This window comes from Ptychodera flava, chromosome 1, assembly GCF_041260155.1.
Source record: "Ptychodera flava strain L36383 chromosome 1, AS_Pfla_20210202, whole genome shotgun sequence".
In the NCBI taxonomy this organism is placed as follows: Eukaryota; Metazoa; Hemichordata; class Enteropneusta; family Ptychoderidae; genus Ptychodera; species Ptychodera flava.
The window spans coordinates 12,392,522-12,405,091 of NC_091928.1; the positions used below are offsets into that span (position 1 = coordinate 12,392,522).

At 37.8% G+C, this 12,570-nt stretch overlaps 1 protein-coding gene across 2 annotated transcripts in view; it reads left to right on the forward strand.

Annotated features, from left to right (window-relative positions):
* The window catches only part of LOC139130313 (cell surface hyaluronidase-like), a 60,098-nt gene extending 51,399 nt beyond the window's left edge, over positions 1-8,699 (forward strand). For both annotated transcript variants that reach the window (XM_070696071.1, XM_070696079.1), the window contains exons 33-37: positions 1,213-1,287; positions 2,292-2,321; positions 5,062-5,146; positions 5,754-5,845; positions 7,704-8,699. In XM_070696071.1, the coding sequence (XP_070552172.1) occupies positions 1,213-1,287; positions 2,292-2,321; positions 5,062-5,146; positions 5,754-5,845; positions 7,704-7,900 (479 nt within the window). In that variant the 3' untranslated portion in view covers positions 7,901-8,699. The remainder of the gene's footprint in view (positions 1-1,212; positions 1,288-2,291; positions 2,322-5,061; positions 5,147-5,753; positions 5,846-7,703) is intronic.
* The last annotated feature ends 3,871 nt before the right edge of the window (positions 8,700-12,570 follow it).

The following is a 12,570-nucleotide window of genomic DNA, read 5'->3' on the forward strand; positions in this document are numbered from 1 at the left end:
ATTTTTAATTTTAAATGTCGGAAATTCCGGGGGTTTTGTTTCTGTAGTGCAAAAATTTGCACTACGACCCCCGATATTTGTTCTTGATTTGGAAAGAGAGTGGTTGAAAGATTAAATAATGAAATTTTGACCAAAAGTTTAGTCTTTCACTTCCGAGGCGCATACTACCTTAGGCCTAACGTGCTGGAAATAGAGCAGACAATGCTCTCTAAATATTGGCGTATAATTAATCTAAACGCTCTGCTTTTGCATTGAGTAACTGCAATTTCCACATATACATAGACATACATACATATAACTTTTATCGTAATTGCCCTGCAATCCGAGAGAGAGAGAGAGAGAGAGAGAGAGAGAGAGAGAGAGAGAGAGAGAGAGAGAGAGAGAGAGAGAGAGAGAGAGAGAGAGAGAGAGAGAGAGAGAGAGAGAGAGAGAGAACGCATAGGAATGGGACTGAAAAGTGCATTGCTGGTAAATTTACCTCTGCCACCAGGTTCACGAAATGTTCTTTTCTGTCTAGCTGATCGCCAAGGAGTGTGTAAATTAGAAAAATCGATGAAGGGCGTTAATTGTGATTTGTGTAAAAAAAAACTAAGGTAAAAATGTGTGCGTCTTTAAGACAGCATTTGTAAATTAATAAATTTATGAGGCAGATCATTATATGAACAATCATCAAATCTTACTTGTATGACATGACACGTAAATTTTCTTGTTCGAATATATTGAAAATGAAAATATGTCAACATTTTCCCTTGTTTGAAAGATCTCAGCCGTAAAGACATTAAAAGGGCCAGTAATATGCTAACCTTTGATGAGTATCTTGAATGTGAACCATAATTCCTTATTCCACTCAACAAAGCATGATAATATAAAGTGTGGTCAGCAATTCAGCTAGGCCCGTACGTGCGTAAACGGCATTGTTATTGTTGACAAATGAATTGTGGTCCGGACTAGAATTCAAGTGTAAACATACAGACGCCAAGTTGACAAGCTGAATAGTGGGTGTTTCAACATTCTGTAGGGAGTAGAATAAGAAGTTGCAATTGATATAACAGATAAAAAATATGAAAAAATCATAAAAAGTTAGCATTACTGGCCTTTTAAGTCGTCAGATAGGTAATCCTCAATGTCTGTAATTTTTCCTGAGATTTTCGTTTTTTCACAACTTACTGAGTCATTTGTTGATAATTATTGACACGTGTCCGTCCTTTACAGTGTTGGTGTTCAAGAAAAATTACCTTTGGGAGGACGTTAGCTGTAACTCACAAGGAGGTGTCGTCTGCGAACTGAGTAAGTAAACTTTTATTTTATGACGTCAATCGTGTTGAGTTCATTGTTTGTAGACCGCTATTTTTTTCTTCTTCAACGCAGTCACTCTACGTTACATAAAATTGGTAGAATTTCGAAAAAAAAAATTATGCTGAAGCACATAAATGTACGTGACTGGTTGTTTGTACATTAAAAGAACTATTTCGAATAGTGTCAGTATGAATGCATGAATATGAATCCAGCAATCGCTGCGTGGTCTTCTTTCAGGGATTCTGAATCCGAAATCAACTTGAATTCTCTCTACCTTGAATAGATTTTGTGTTAATTGGGCTACATGATATTGAAATCCGCATTGCTATACATGCGACTTCTTAGAAAATCCCGAATTTTAGATAGTGATCTAATGAACTCTTTCAACGCAAAATTCACTGTTTTAACGGCAGAATGTTCAGGGATTTTGATGAAATTTGCTAAAGTCGTTATTTTCTTCCTTTTAGGCATTTCTGGTATGGCTTCTGTAATGCCTGTAGGAATACGCGATATTTTTAGTATGATCGACCGCGCGTCTTAGATTTTATGCAAAATCATATCTAAGGTATTGAGAATTGTACATGAGGGGGAAATTGATTGTCGAAACCGAAAAAAAACCCCACACAAACGAATAAAGAGATAAATAAGTGTATAAAACACGATTGAAACTAATTTGGGATAATTGGATGGCGAAGTAATGTCAATTTAATCTACAAATGTAATCTCATCTGCTTTTCTTTTTACTTTACACACTTGTTTTGTGAGTAATTTGCAATATTGCAACATTCATGCTATACGGCACCTGACACTTTTGAGAAATTCGAAAAAATATGAAAATCCAATTATCCAAAATTAGTTCCAACCGTGTTATAATTACCGTAGCGATATCTAGGCATAATTAGTCTTAAACAAATCTTAGTTCGAATGGAGAATCAATAAAGTACGTCGTTTCTCAAATGAGTTCATAATGTTTTTACATTGTGTTTATAATGCAGGAAAATACGTTGGAAGTCCATGTTCAGTCGGTAAGTGAACAAATTTCTTGCAACGCTGCACAGGCAAATACAATTTTAATGTACGGAAACATACAAAATGAGAGAGAGAGAGAGAGAGAGAGAGAGAGAGAGAGAGAGAGAGAGAGAGAGAGAGAGAGAGAGAGAGAGAGAGAGAGGATGGAGACAGAAAAAAGTGACGTACGTTCACAGTTCGCTATGCATGGCAGAGGGGAAGTGACCAAAGGGAATTTCGAAACATAAACGGTATGCTTAAAAATAGTGCAAGTTAGTGTCCGTGGAGAGAAAATTGACGGGTAAGGTCAACTTCATAAAGTTTCAGTAAAAGTAATTTCGACATTTGGACACAAAGGAATTTTTTGTTAGATAAGCTTATTGTTTGTAAAAGTGAAGCCTGCATTTTACCATTTTCACCCCTTTTGTTATCTGATTGCTTGCCTCGGGTCAAGAAAAAGCAAGTGTTTTACACCAACTTTGTAACACAGTAACTGAACAAACTTGTTATTAAGCGCCACGTGGCATTTTAGTTATTGAGTCTCTATATTTGTTTAAGTAGTATAATTGATGTGCTACAACAATTTCAATTTATTTAATGCTTACATATTTCCGTGACAAATCTACTGCAAGCTTAAGTCAGTATTTGCATCGAAAGGGAAAGACTCTCACTATAACCATTCTTTTTTAAGGATTAGGATTTAGCCGAGCGGTTTTGGCCGGGTGCCGTACGTTGTGTGATTGAATATTAATCAGATCGAAAATTTACGGACTTTCAACCATTCTCTTAAAAAAATTAAGACTAAAATTAAGGCGTCACTTTGCCATTTGATACAAGAGAGACAAATTACAAACAGACAGAATTTACTGATGTTTAAAATTCAAGATGGCTGGCATCGCAGTCTTAACTCTATGGGCAAATATATGAATTTTGGATATTCACGTAAGACGGTAATTATTATATTTGTTCCACGGGCTTCAACTTGAAGTGTGTCTACTCAGAATAGGTAGGTCAGAAAAGAATTGTAAAACTTCGAGACTTCATAGCTGTCATTGATGGGCATTCTACATTACTCAGTGTTTAAATAGCAATTTTCAAGTCTCCAATGTTGCAGTATTTCCTACTCAGAGTCTAGAGATTTTTTTCCGATACGAATCATTTGCAACATTATCAAACAATTGAACCCACATGGTGCTTTTTGATTAAAGGTTTCAACCAGTATGATATGGATGTCAAAAGATATTAAAATGATCTCCTTGTCTGTCTCTCTTAGTCTCTAAGTCCATGTTTGTTCTCACAGTCCATGTTCTCTTCCACCAGCGATGTCTTGTCATTATCCTGTCAATATTAATCATTCTATCACTCTCTGTCTTAAGGTAGATTGCACCTCGGGGACAGATAGTAGGACTCTCAAACTTTTCCGATTATTGTATGATATACCACTTGTTGGAACTCATTTTAAATCTCTTGGTTCAAAAAATATATTCGCCGTCTTAGTTTTTCGAAAATCGAAAATTTAATTTTTCTCCATAGAGTTAACACAGTGATGGCGGCCATTTTGAATTTCAAATATCAGAAGATCTTGAGTAATTTATTTCTCTAGTACCAAATTACACGTTAAGTCCCAATTTTATTCTCGATTATGAAAAGAATGATCGAAAGATTGCTCGCGGGAAGTTTGAGCAAAAGTGTAAGTCCTTCACTTTCGAGGCGCATACTACCTTAAAGTGCGCCAAATTCCAACATGCCCTGTGCGTACGCGCAAGTAAAATCCCTTAGACTAACAGTAAATTTAATTTAGAGGAGCGTCCCATTCGGTGGTATTCAGCATCAATTGACATGGCCTTACCATAGTTTTGTGTGGACATTTCAGTTCAGTATCTATTTGAAGGGGTCTCGTTGACCTTTGTCCCATTCACTGACCTGACTCCCTAGGTTACTTATTTTGGTTAATACAGGCAGTTAAGCACTCCTGGGCATGATTTCCAGTCACGCTGTGTGATTGAATCAGGATATATTTTGAAAATTAGACCGGTGAAACCCTTTTTTCAATTTTTCTACATAGTAAGCGTACAGTTATGTTTCAATTTTTGAGTGGTCAAGAATTTGACATTCGTAGAAAGTATGGGGTGGTAACAATGCCAAATCTCTACTTCCCCTTCGTCCTGACATCTAGATATCATATCATCTTTTTACAATGTAGGCGGCAGTGAAATATCTGAAAAAGCAGTCATTTTAAACCACGAAATGGAATTGATCGAAATATCCATATTTTTAAATTGGCATTTTTCCATATCCTACGGAGTCCTATTCAGAACCAATTTCCATGGAAACGGATACGGTGATCCCCGCTTTCTACTTCATTTTTAAAATGATACTAAATTAAAGAATGCAATTTGCAAAAGTTAATGTAAATTGCATTACTTTTAACTTTAGTATGAATTTCTCGTACCTCACGGTAATTCACCTAAATCTGTACTATTGTGTCATTTTGTTTCCCTCCCTCCCCCTCCCTCCCTCCCTCCCTCTCCCCCTCTCTCTCAATACATACGAACATGTCTATCTATCCATCTGTCAATATATCTGTCTACTAACCTGTTTGTCCATGTATTCTCTGTTTCGGTCTCTCTCTCTGCATCTTGTCTGTTTGTCTTTCCGCCATTCTTCCTGTCCATGCTTTCCAAAGTGAAATGTGTGAAATGAAATCGCGACATTCTTATCACAGTTGTCAAGATTGTCGGCTTTAATTCTTTGCAGGTTGGACAGAATACAATGGCCGCTGTTATTTATATGTGTCTACTCCATCCACCTACGCCGAAGCTAGCGAATTCTGTGCTATTATGTGAGTACAGCATCGTACATTTGTTCGCGCTATTACCTCATTGCCACTTTGACGTCCATCTTGAGCATCTTATCGATAACCGACGAACTATTGATCGGTAAACAGTGGCCACATTAAAGGGACATAAGCTGTAACTTGTGGCAAGTTTTTCAGTATTCTGCTTCCGTATATCAACTACCGTGTCTGACCCTAATCCCTTTGTCATGCTGAAATTTCAAGTATTCTTTTTGTCAACACAGCTTGCATGTGTGTAGTAATCATTGTTTAATGTTTACAAAGAATTCTAGTCCGGACTTGAATACAATTTTCAACAATAACAATGGAGATTATACTCATATAGGTTGTGCAGATATGCTAAATACTTGGCATTCAAAGTCAAATATTCATAAAATACATCTACATGTACTGTATGCTACATCTTATTTTGATCTAGACCTTGACCAGATTGGGGTCCGTGCAACATTGCCTCGTTCAAATCGATCAACAGTTTCCTATGCACTTTGTTGATGTCCCTGTTCTAGACTGTCAGACCATAGTTTATCAAATAATTTGTTAACACTAGTACTGTGTCCTTCCTTACACTCATTTTCTGTTCATAATATTTCAGGGAGGGCGCAACACTTGCCACCGCTTCGACAAACGCAGCACAAAATTTCCTCTACGAATTCGCTGTGGATCAAAATACGAACTTGTGGATAGGTGAGTGTAAATGCGATGTCTCTCAGCACAGCTTTAGATTCGTTTTCAAATTTGGTGCCCGATATCTTTCTGTATGCCTTGACTGTCTTTATGCGTGTAGGGTTGAGTCACCTGTCTAGCAATGGCGGTATCCTAGCAACGCGAACGCCACAGTCACAGGCAAAGAAGCATAATAAAGGTGAATGAGTACTCTGTGTCCAACATTCAGTGTTGCAGCCAGGAATTTTTAATCAGCGGGTACTCTGCCCCCCCCCCCCCGTTTATTTTCAGGGACACTTTGCACATTTTAAGGAAAACATGCGTCAGTTGTCAATCAAATTTTTATTATGTTTTAACAAATTAATTTTACAAAACGAAATTCAAGCGAACGGGGACTTTGAATTTCAGGCAAGTAATTGAAGCAGCCACCAATCAGAGGGGTCACTGGAATTACAAGTGTTTAATTACGCGTAATTACAGCCCCAAAAGTACAAAAATCTACTCAAAATAATCATCTAAAACATAGGTCTTCGCCAGTATCGGGTATACTTGCAGACTACACCCAATACAGTCGACTTGTGAGTGCGCCCTCAGTATTGCTTTGCGAGAATGCGGGACAACTGGTTCGATTTGGGGGACATTGTCGCAAGGGCGCGTTCTGTCTGTAACACTGCGACATGTAACGTTGAACTATTTCAGGTCACAATACACTTTTTTTACTAGATCATGATTAATTGTATAGTACTAAGCTAATGGAATAGCCCCTTTATTCTTTGATTTTTTCGAAAAAAAATTATTATTAAACGTTAAATTGTGGTACACGGCCAGTCGCGTTTGCTGTAACAAATATGACAAACCCTTGACTTGGTTCACGTCTGTGATTTAAAAAAAAATAAAATCATTTGCAGCATTCTTTCCTGTGTCTCTTCAATTTCTTCAAGACCTTTTTGAAAACTGGCAGCCAAGGACACGGTTTCCTAGCTACAGAATGCGTTACCTATGAGCCTGCGCGGTTAGTGAGTTTGTTTCTGCCGGATTTGGGTGTACAGCCCACTCACTCTCATCGCGTTTATCCCACTCATACCAGAACACAAATCATTGCGCTCACCCGTTCCCCCCCCCCCCCCACACTCACAAATTCACAAATAACAGACTTGAACCAAGTCCAGACAAATCCCTACTATCTGCATGCCATGTCAGGAAATACGGCATAATCGTTTTGGAGGCCTGCTTCTTTGAGTGCCATGAATGAGTTGGGTATGAGTCGCTAGTGATCTTGATCAAGTCTTGTGATTAAACCCCCTGGGAAAGTCACATCACATCACATCACATCACATCACATAATACCATACCATACCATACCATACCATACCATACCATACCATACCATACCATACCATACCATACCATGCCATACATCCGGGAAATTTTCTTTGATCAAATGGCATGCTCAAATGGAGGGTGTCATCGGAACTGCGCGTGTGCGACTTTCGTGTTTTCAAACAATGTATTTCATACATGATATCTAGGAGCATCACGTCAACATAGCTGCAACATATTTCAATTTTACGATGTTCTTTGTTAACAAACATGTTTTAACTTTCATCAATCGCCAACGTACCCTGGACACGGCGGTGTTTACATCAGTCGTAGGGGTCCCTTGCAACCTTTGATCCAAGTCCTGACGACACCCTCCCTTTTATATAGTGGTATCGCCGGGTAAGGTCTTGTCCCTCATTAGAGTATAAATGATTACATTTTCCATGTTTTACGGTATTAAGGGACTGTAATTTTGTTGTTCAGCGTGACAGTATTTAATCCTGCTCGTTATTTTATAAAGTCTTACATATTCACTGTATCAACATGTTTTTTTTTCCAGGGCTTGATGACAAAGCCGAAGAAGGAAAGTTCGTGTGGCAAACGGATGCAACAGAGGGTTCCCTCATGAACTGGGCTTCGAAGGAACCCAATTCCGGCGAAGGCAATAACTGTGTTATGTTAGTGAAGAGCAGCGGTTTGTGGAAGGCAGTCAACTGTGAAAGTCTCAGTCGATTCGTCTGTCAAGTTTGCCTGTGATGTTGCACTCAGAATACTCGCATGGCGGCAAGTGCCCAGCCTTTCTCTGTGGGTACCGCTTTGACACCGATATAAACGACCGTTTAACTACTTGCAGGTCTTCGTATCAACTTCATCTTTCAAATATATGTGCACTACAGCGCCCTCAGCGCCACGTTGTGAAACCAACCTCTCCACTGTCGTCATTTTCGTGAAACTGCGCGCATGGTCCAGTAAAAGACTGAAGGAATGGCATAAACAAAGCTGTGCTGTCAGTGTACTTAATTTCAGATTTATTGTTTGATGATAAGTTTCGCCAACAACATTTATCGGTAATGATATTGACTTTGCAGTTGTCTTTTCTCCCGCTGAATGGAATGTATTACATTTAAATAGATAACGTAGTGATAACGTTGCCATTGGATACACTTGTATATCTGCACCAAAAAGAAACAGCATGCTTTAAACTTTACTTAGACATGGTAGTGGGGGATATGTCCCAGTCTTGGATAGCTGACCAGTTTGAACCGGTTTCGATCTAGGGTAGATGACCGGTTTACACCAGTTCTCTTATTTCAGACCAGGACACACCCCTCTACTTATGTCTTGTCGTCACATGTACAGTGTTGAGTAAGATATTCATTCTTACCGCTGATAGTTTTAATTCTTTTACTGCAGTCGCATCAATTTATTTCACTCTCGTCCGATTTCATCATTGTGTGTACATCTTAGTTGGACCACACCGCATCACTTTTTTGTAACACGAGAAATTCCATTGCAATAAGAAATAAAGGCATTGTGGTGATGGTATTGCAAATTATCTAGCTTGTCTGGAGTGTGACATTGATCAGAAAATACAAGATTTTCAATAATTTGGGGGAAGTTTTGACCGAAAGTCGCAATGTCCGTGCATTTCTCGCCATCGCTGCGTATACTAATATATATTCAAACGCACTCATACATACATACATACATACATACATACATACATACATACATACATACATACATACATACTTACATACGATATAATGCTCGATATCACAGTCCTTACAGGGGACTGTTTCTATAGTATATATACAAGAAGATGTAGTATAACTATAAAAAGTCATCGTTGATGACACAGTCCCCACTTGTTAATGGGTACTTTGATTACAAGTCCTTGGAGAGGATAGAGTCCGGTTCATTAATTGGGTCTGTGATTAAAGATGAGTTGCATGATGATGAAAACGTAAAACCAATGTGGGCTGCCACCCTAATTACAAAAGGTCATAGAATAAGTCAATTACTAATTAATCGACAGGATGTTGCCAAATATTTTTGCATTCTATTATAACACTAACAGATTATCACGTGTGCCACATTTCATAAGCGTTACCACTAAGTATCAATGAATTGTATTACAGCACTTTTAGATCAATATCTGAACAAAGTTTAATCAAATTTAATGACTTATTTCTTGATAAATCACTCTAATTAGGAAAGTTCATTAAATATGTAAATTAAATTAACATGACACCGCTAAGTGTCTTTATTCAATGTTAAAGCAATGTTAGCTCAACATCTGTACCAAGTTGCATGAAATTTGATGAATCGTTTCTCGCCATATCAGCCAAATTACGAAAATTCATTAAATATGGAAATCAGCAGTTAACTGACATGACATCTTTGCATGCTATAATACTATTGGAAGATCAACATCTGTACCACGTTTCGTCACATTTGATACACCATTCCTAGACATATCACACTAATTATAAAAGTTCATCAAATATGCAAATTAGCAATCAATTGACATGATACTACTTAATGTCTTTGCACAGTATTACAGTACTTAAAGATCAACATCTGTACCAAGTTTCATCAAATTTGATGCAGTATTAGTGGACATAGCCACCTAATTAGGAAAGTTCATTAAATATGTAAATTAACAATTAAGTTGAATAACACTGATAATTGTCTTCATGTAATGTTAAGGCAATGTGAGCTCAACATCTGTACCAAGTTTCATGAAATTTGATGAACCATTTCTTGACATATCAGCCTAATTACGAGAATTCATTAAATATTCAAATTGGCAGTTAATTCACATGATACTGCTACATATCTATGCACATCATTACACCACCGAAAGATCAATAGCTGTGCCACGTTTCATCAAATTTGATGCAGCATTTCTAGACATATCACACTAATTATGAAAGTTCATCAAATATGCAAATAAGCAATTAATTGACATGATACTGCTTAATGTCTTCATTCAATGTTACAGTATTGAGAAATCAACATCTGTACCGTGCTTCATCAAATTTGATGCAGCCCACTAATTAGGAAAGTTCATTAAATACGCGAATTAGCAATTAATTCCCATGACACTGCTAAGTGTCTTTGCACACTAATATGACACTGTGTATACTAAAGATCTGAACCACGTTTCACGAAATTTGCTGCAGTATTTCTAGACTTATCATCCTAATCATCAAAAAAGCAAATTAGCAATTAATTGATACAATACTAACTGTGTGCTATCAGAGCTCTGTGCAACAAACATGTTTACAAAGTTTCATCAAATTTAGTGCAGTCGCTTTAGAAATACTCTTTTTTCAAAACGTCATTGACAATGGCATAGTCCCCACTTTTTTAATAAAATGTCCGTCACACGGCCATGTTAGATCAGATCACAAAAACATTGACGTGCATATGTATGACATAAGGAGTAGTCCTTGTACCAGGTTTGAATGAAATCGCTCCAGGCATCTCTGAGATATCTGCGTGAACGGACGGACGGACATGACCAAACCTATAAATCCCCCGGACAGTGTCCGTGGGGACTAATAAACAATTACTCCTGATTATTACATATGTAAGTAATAATCTAAAACATTCCAAGAGAGAGAGAGAGAGAGAGAGAGAGAGAGAGAGAGATTAGGAGAAACAAATACAGAGACAGAGACAAAGAGACGGCGGGAGCAGATGGGCTTGTGTAAAAATGTCTGATAATGTCGCCATAATCTGTTCGCTGAACATCAACAAGCATACCGAGCAGGGTACAGTACAGAAACTGCTCTCCTTAGAGTGTAAAGTGATATACTGCGTTTTCTTGACAGACGCAGCGATGCCATACTGATTTTACTGGATCTATATCTGCTACATTCGACACAATTGACCATAACATTTTGCTTCAAAGATTGCGTTACAGGTTTCGTATTTCAGGAACTGTATGGGATTGGTTCAAATCGTATTTGCGGGGTCGTACGCAATCGGTCTGTGTTGAGTCAATTGTGTCGGAGGCACAGTTCCTAGAATGGGGTGCCCCCCAGGGTTCGGTCCTTGGACCAATTAAGTTTAGTTTATACATTGCACCATTAGAGGACATGGTGACCGAGTATGGGCTTAATTGTATGATGCATGCAGATGACTAGCAATCTCATAACTTGTGAGGGCGATCGGGTTCCTATTGATGCTATCGAGTCTTGTGTTGAAGATATCTGAGGGTGGATGAGAGAAAATATGCTAGTTCTCAATGACGGGAAGACAGATATTGTACATTTCTCATCTAAATTCAAAGGCGTCGGCCCGGTATCTCGCTGTGATGTACGGATCGATGATGTCACCATACAGCCTTGTAACACAGTTCGTCATCTTGGTGTTACCATGGATACAGTCGGTAGTATGTTGGCCCATGTCGTTAATAACTGTAGGTCACCCTCTCAAGCGTTGTGGAAGATAGAGAAAATTCATAACATCTTAGATCAGAGAACTACCGAGAAATTTGTTCACGCTTTCATCACGTCTCGTTTAGATTATTCTAACAGTTTGCCATTGATCTGCCTGCTTATGAAGTTCAAAAGCTTCAAACAATTCAGAATTCTGCAGCTCGTTTAGTTACTAGAACAAGCAACACCGATCATATCACACCTTGTCACTATAGATTACATTGGCTTCCAGTTAAAACAAAGGATAGAATTCAAAATTCTTTCCATCACTTTTGAGATTCTTAATGGTCTTGCTTCAAAGTATTTTAGGTAAATTGCTCACAGTCCGTGACACTCGGCGCACACTTCGCTCGCATTCCATTATTGTTGTAAATTTATATCAGCCAATTGGAAATACAGTGTATTACTGTGATAGGGCTTTCTCAATTTGTGCACCTCGCCTATGGAATTCTCTGCCATTACATATTCGAGCGGTTCAAACAACGGATGCGTTTAAAAGTAAACTGAAAACTCGCCTTTTCACGTCTGTTTATTCTTAATTTTCGTAGTTTTTATGTTTTTATAAAAAATGTTGCTTTTTTCTTTTTTTACTGAGAGTTTTAAAATAATTTTGTTTTATCCTTGTATTTTTTAATTATTAGTGTAAAGTGCACAGAGACTATTTTTAATGTGATGCGCAATATAAGAAATAAAGATTAAGATTAAGATTAATATAAAAATTGAGAACTGCAAAAGCGAACGTACTGGAAACATCCAATAAAGGACACTTCAGTTGAAGGCCTCGTGTGTCTGTGCTGATAGAAAAGGACACTGTGTGAGATTCTGATGACGATGGTTTGTTAGTATCAAGTCAGTGAAAATATCGAACATGGCCACCTCTTTTTTTCCCTCCTTAAAAGGAATTAAACATTTCGATTTTACGAGCGGCAGAAAAAAAGTGCAAAGGGAAAATAAAACCGCAGACTTTCAGGCAAA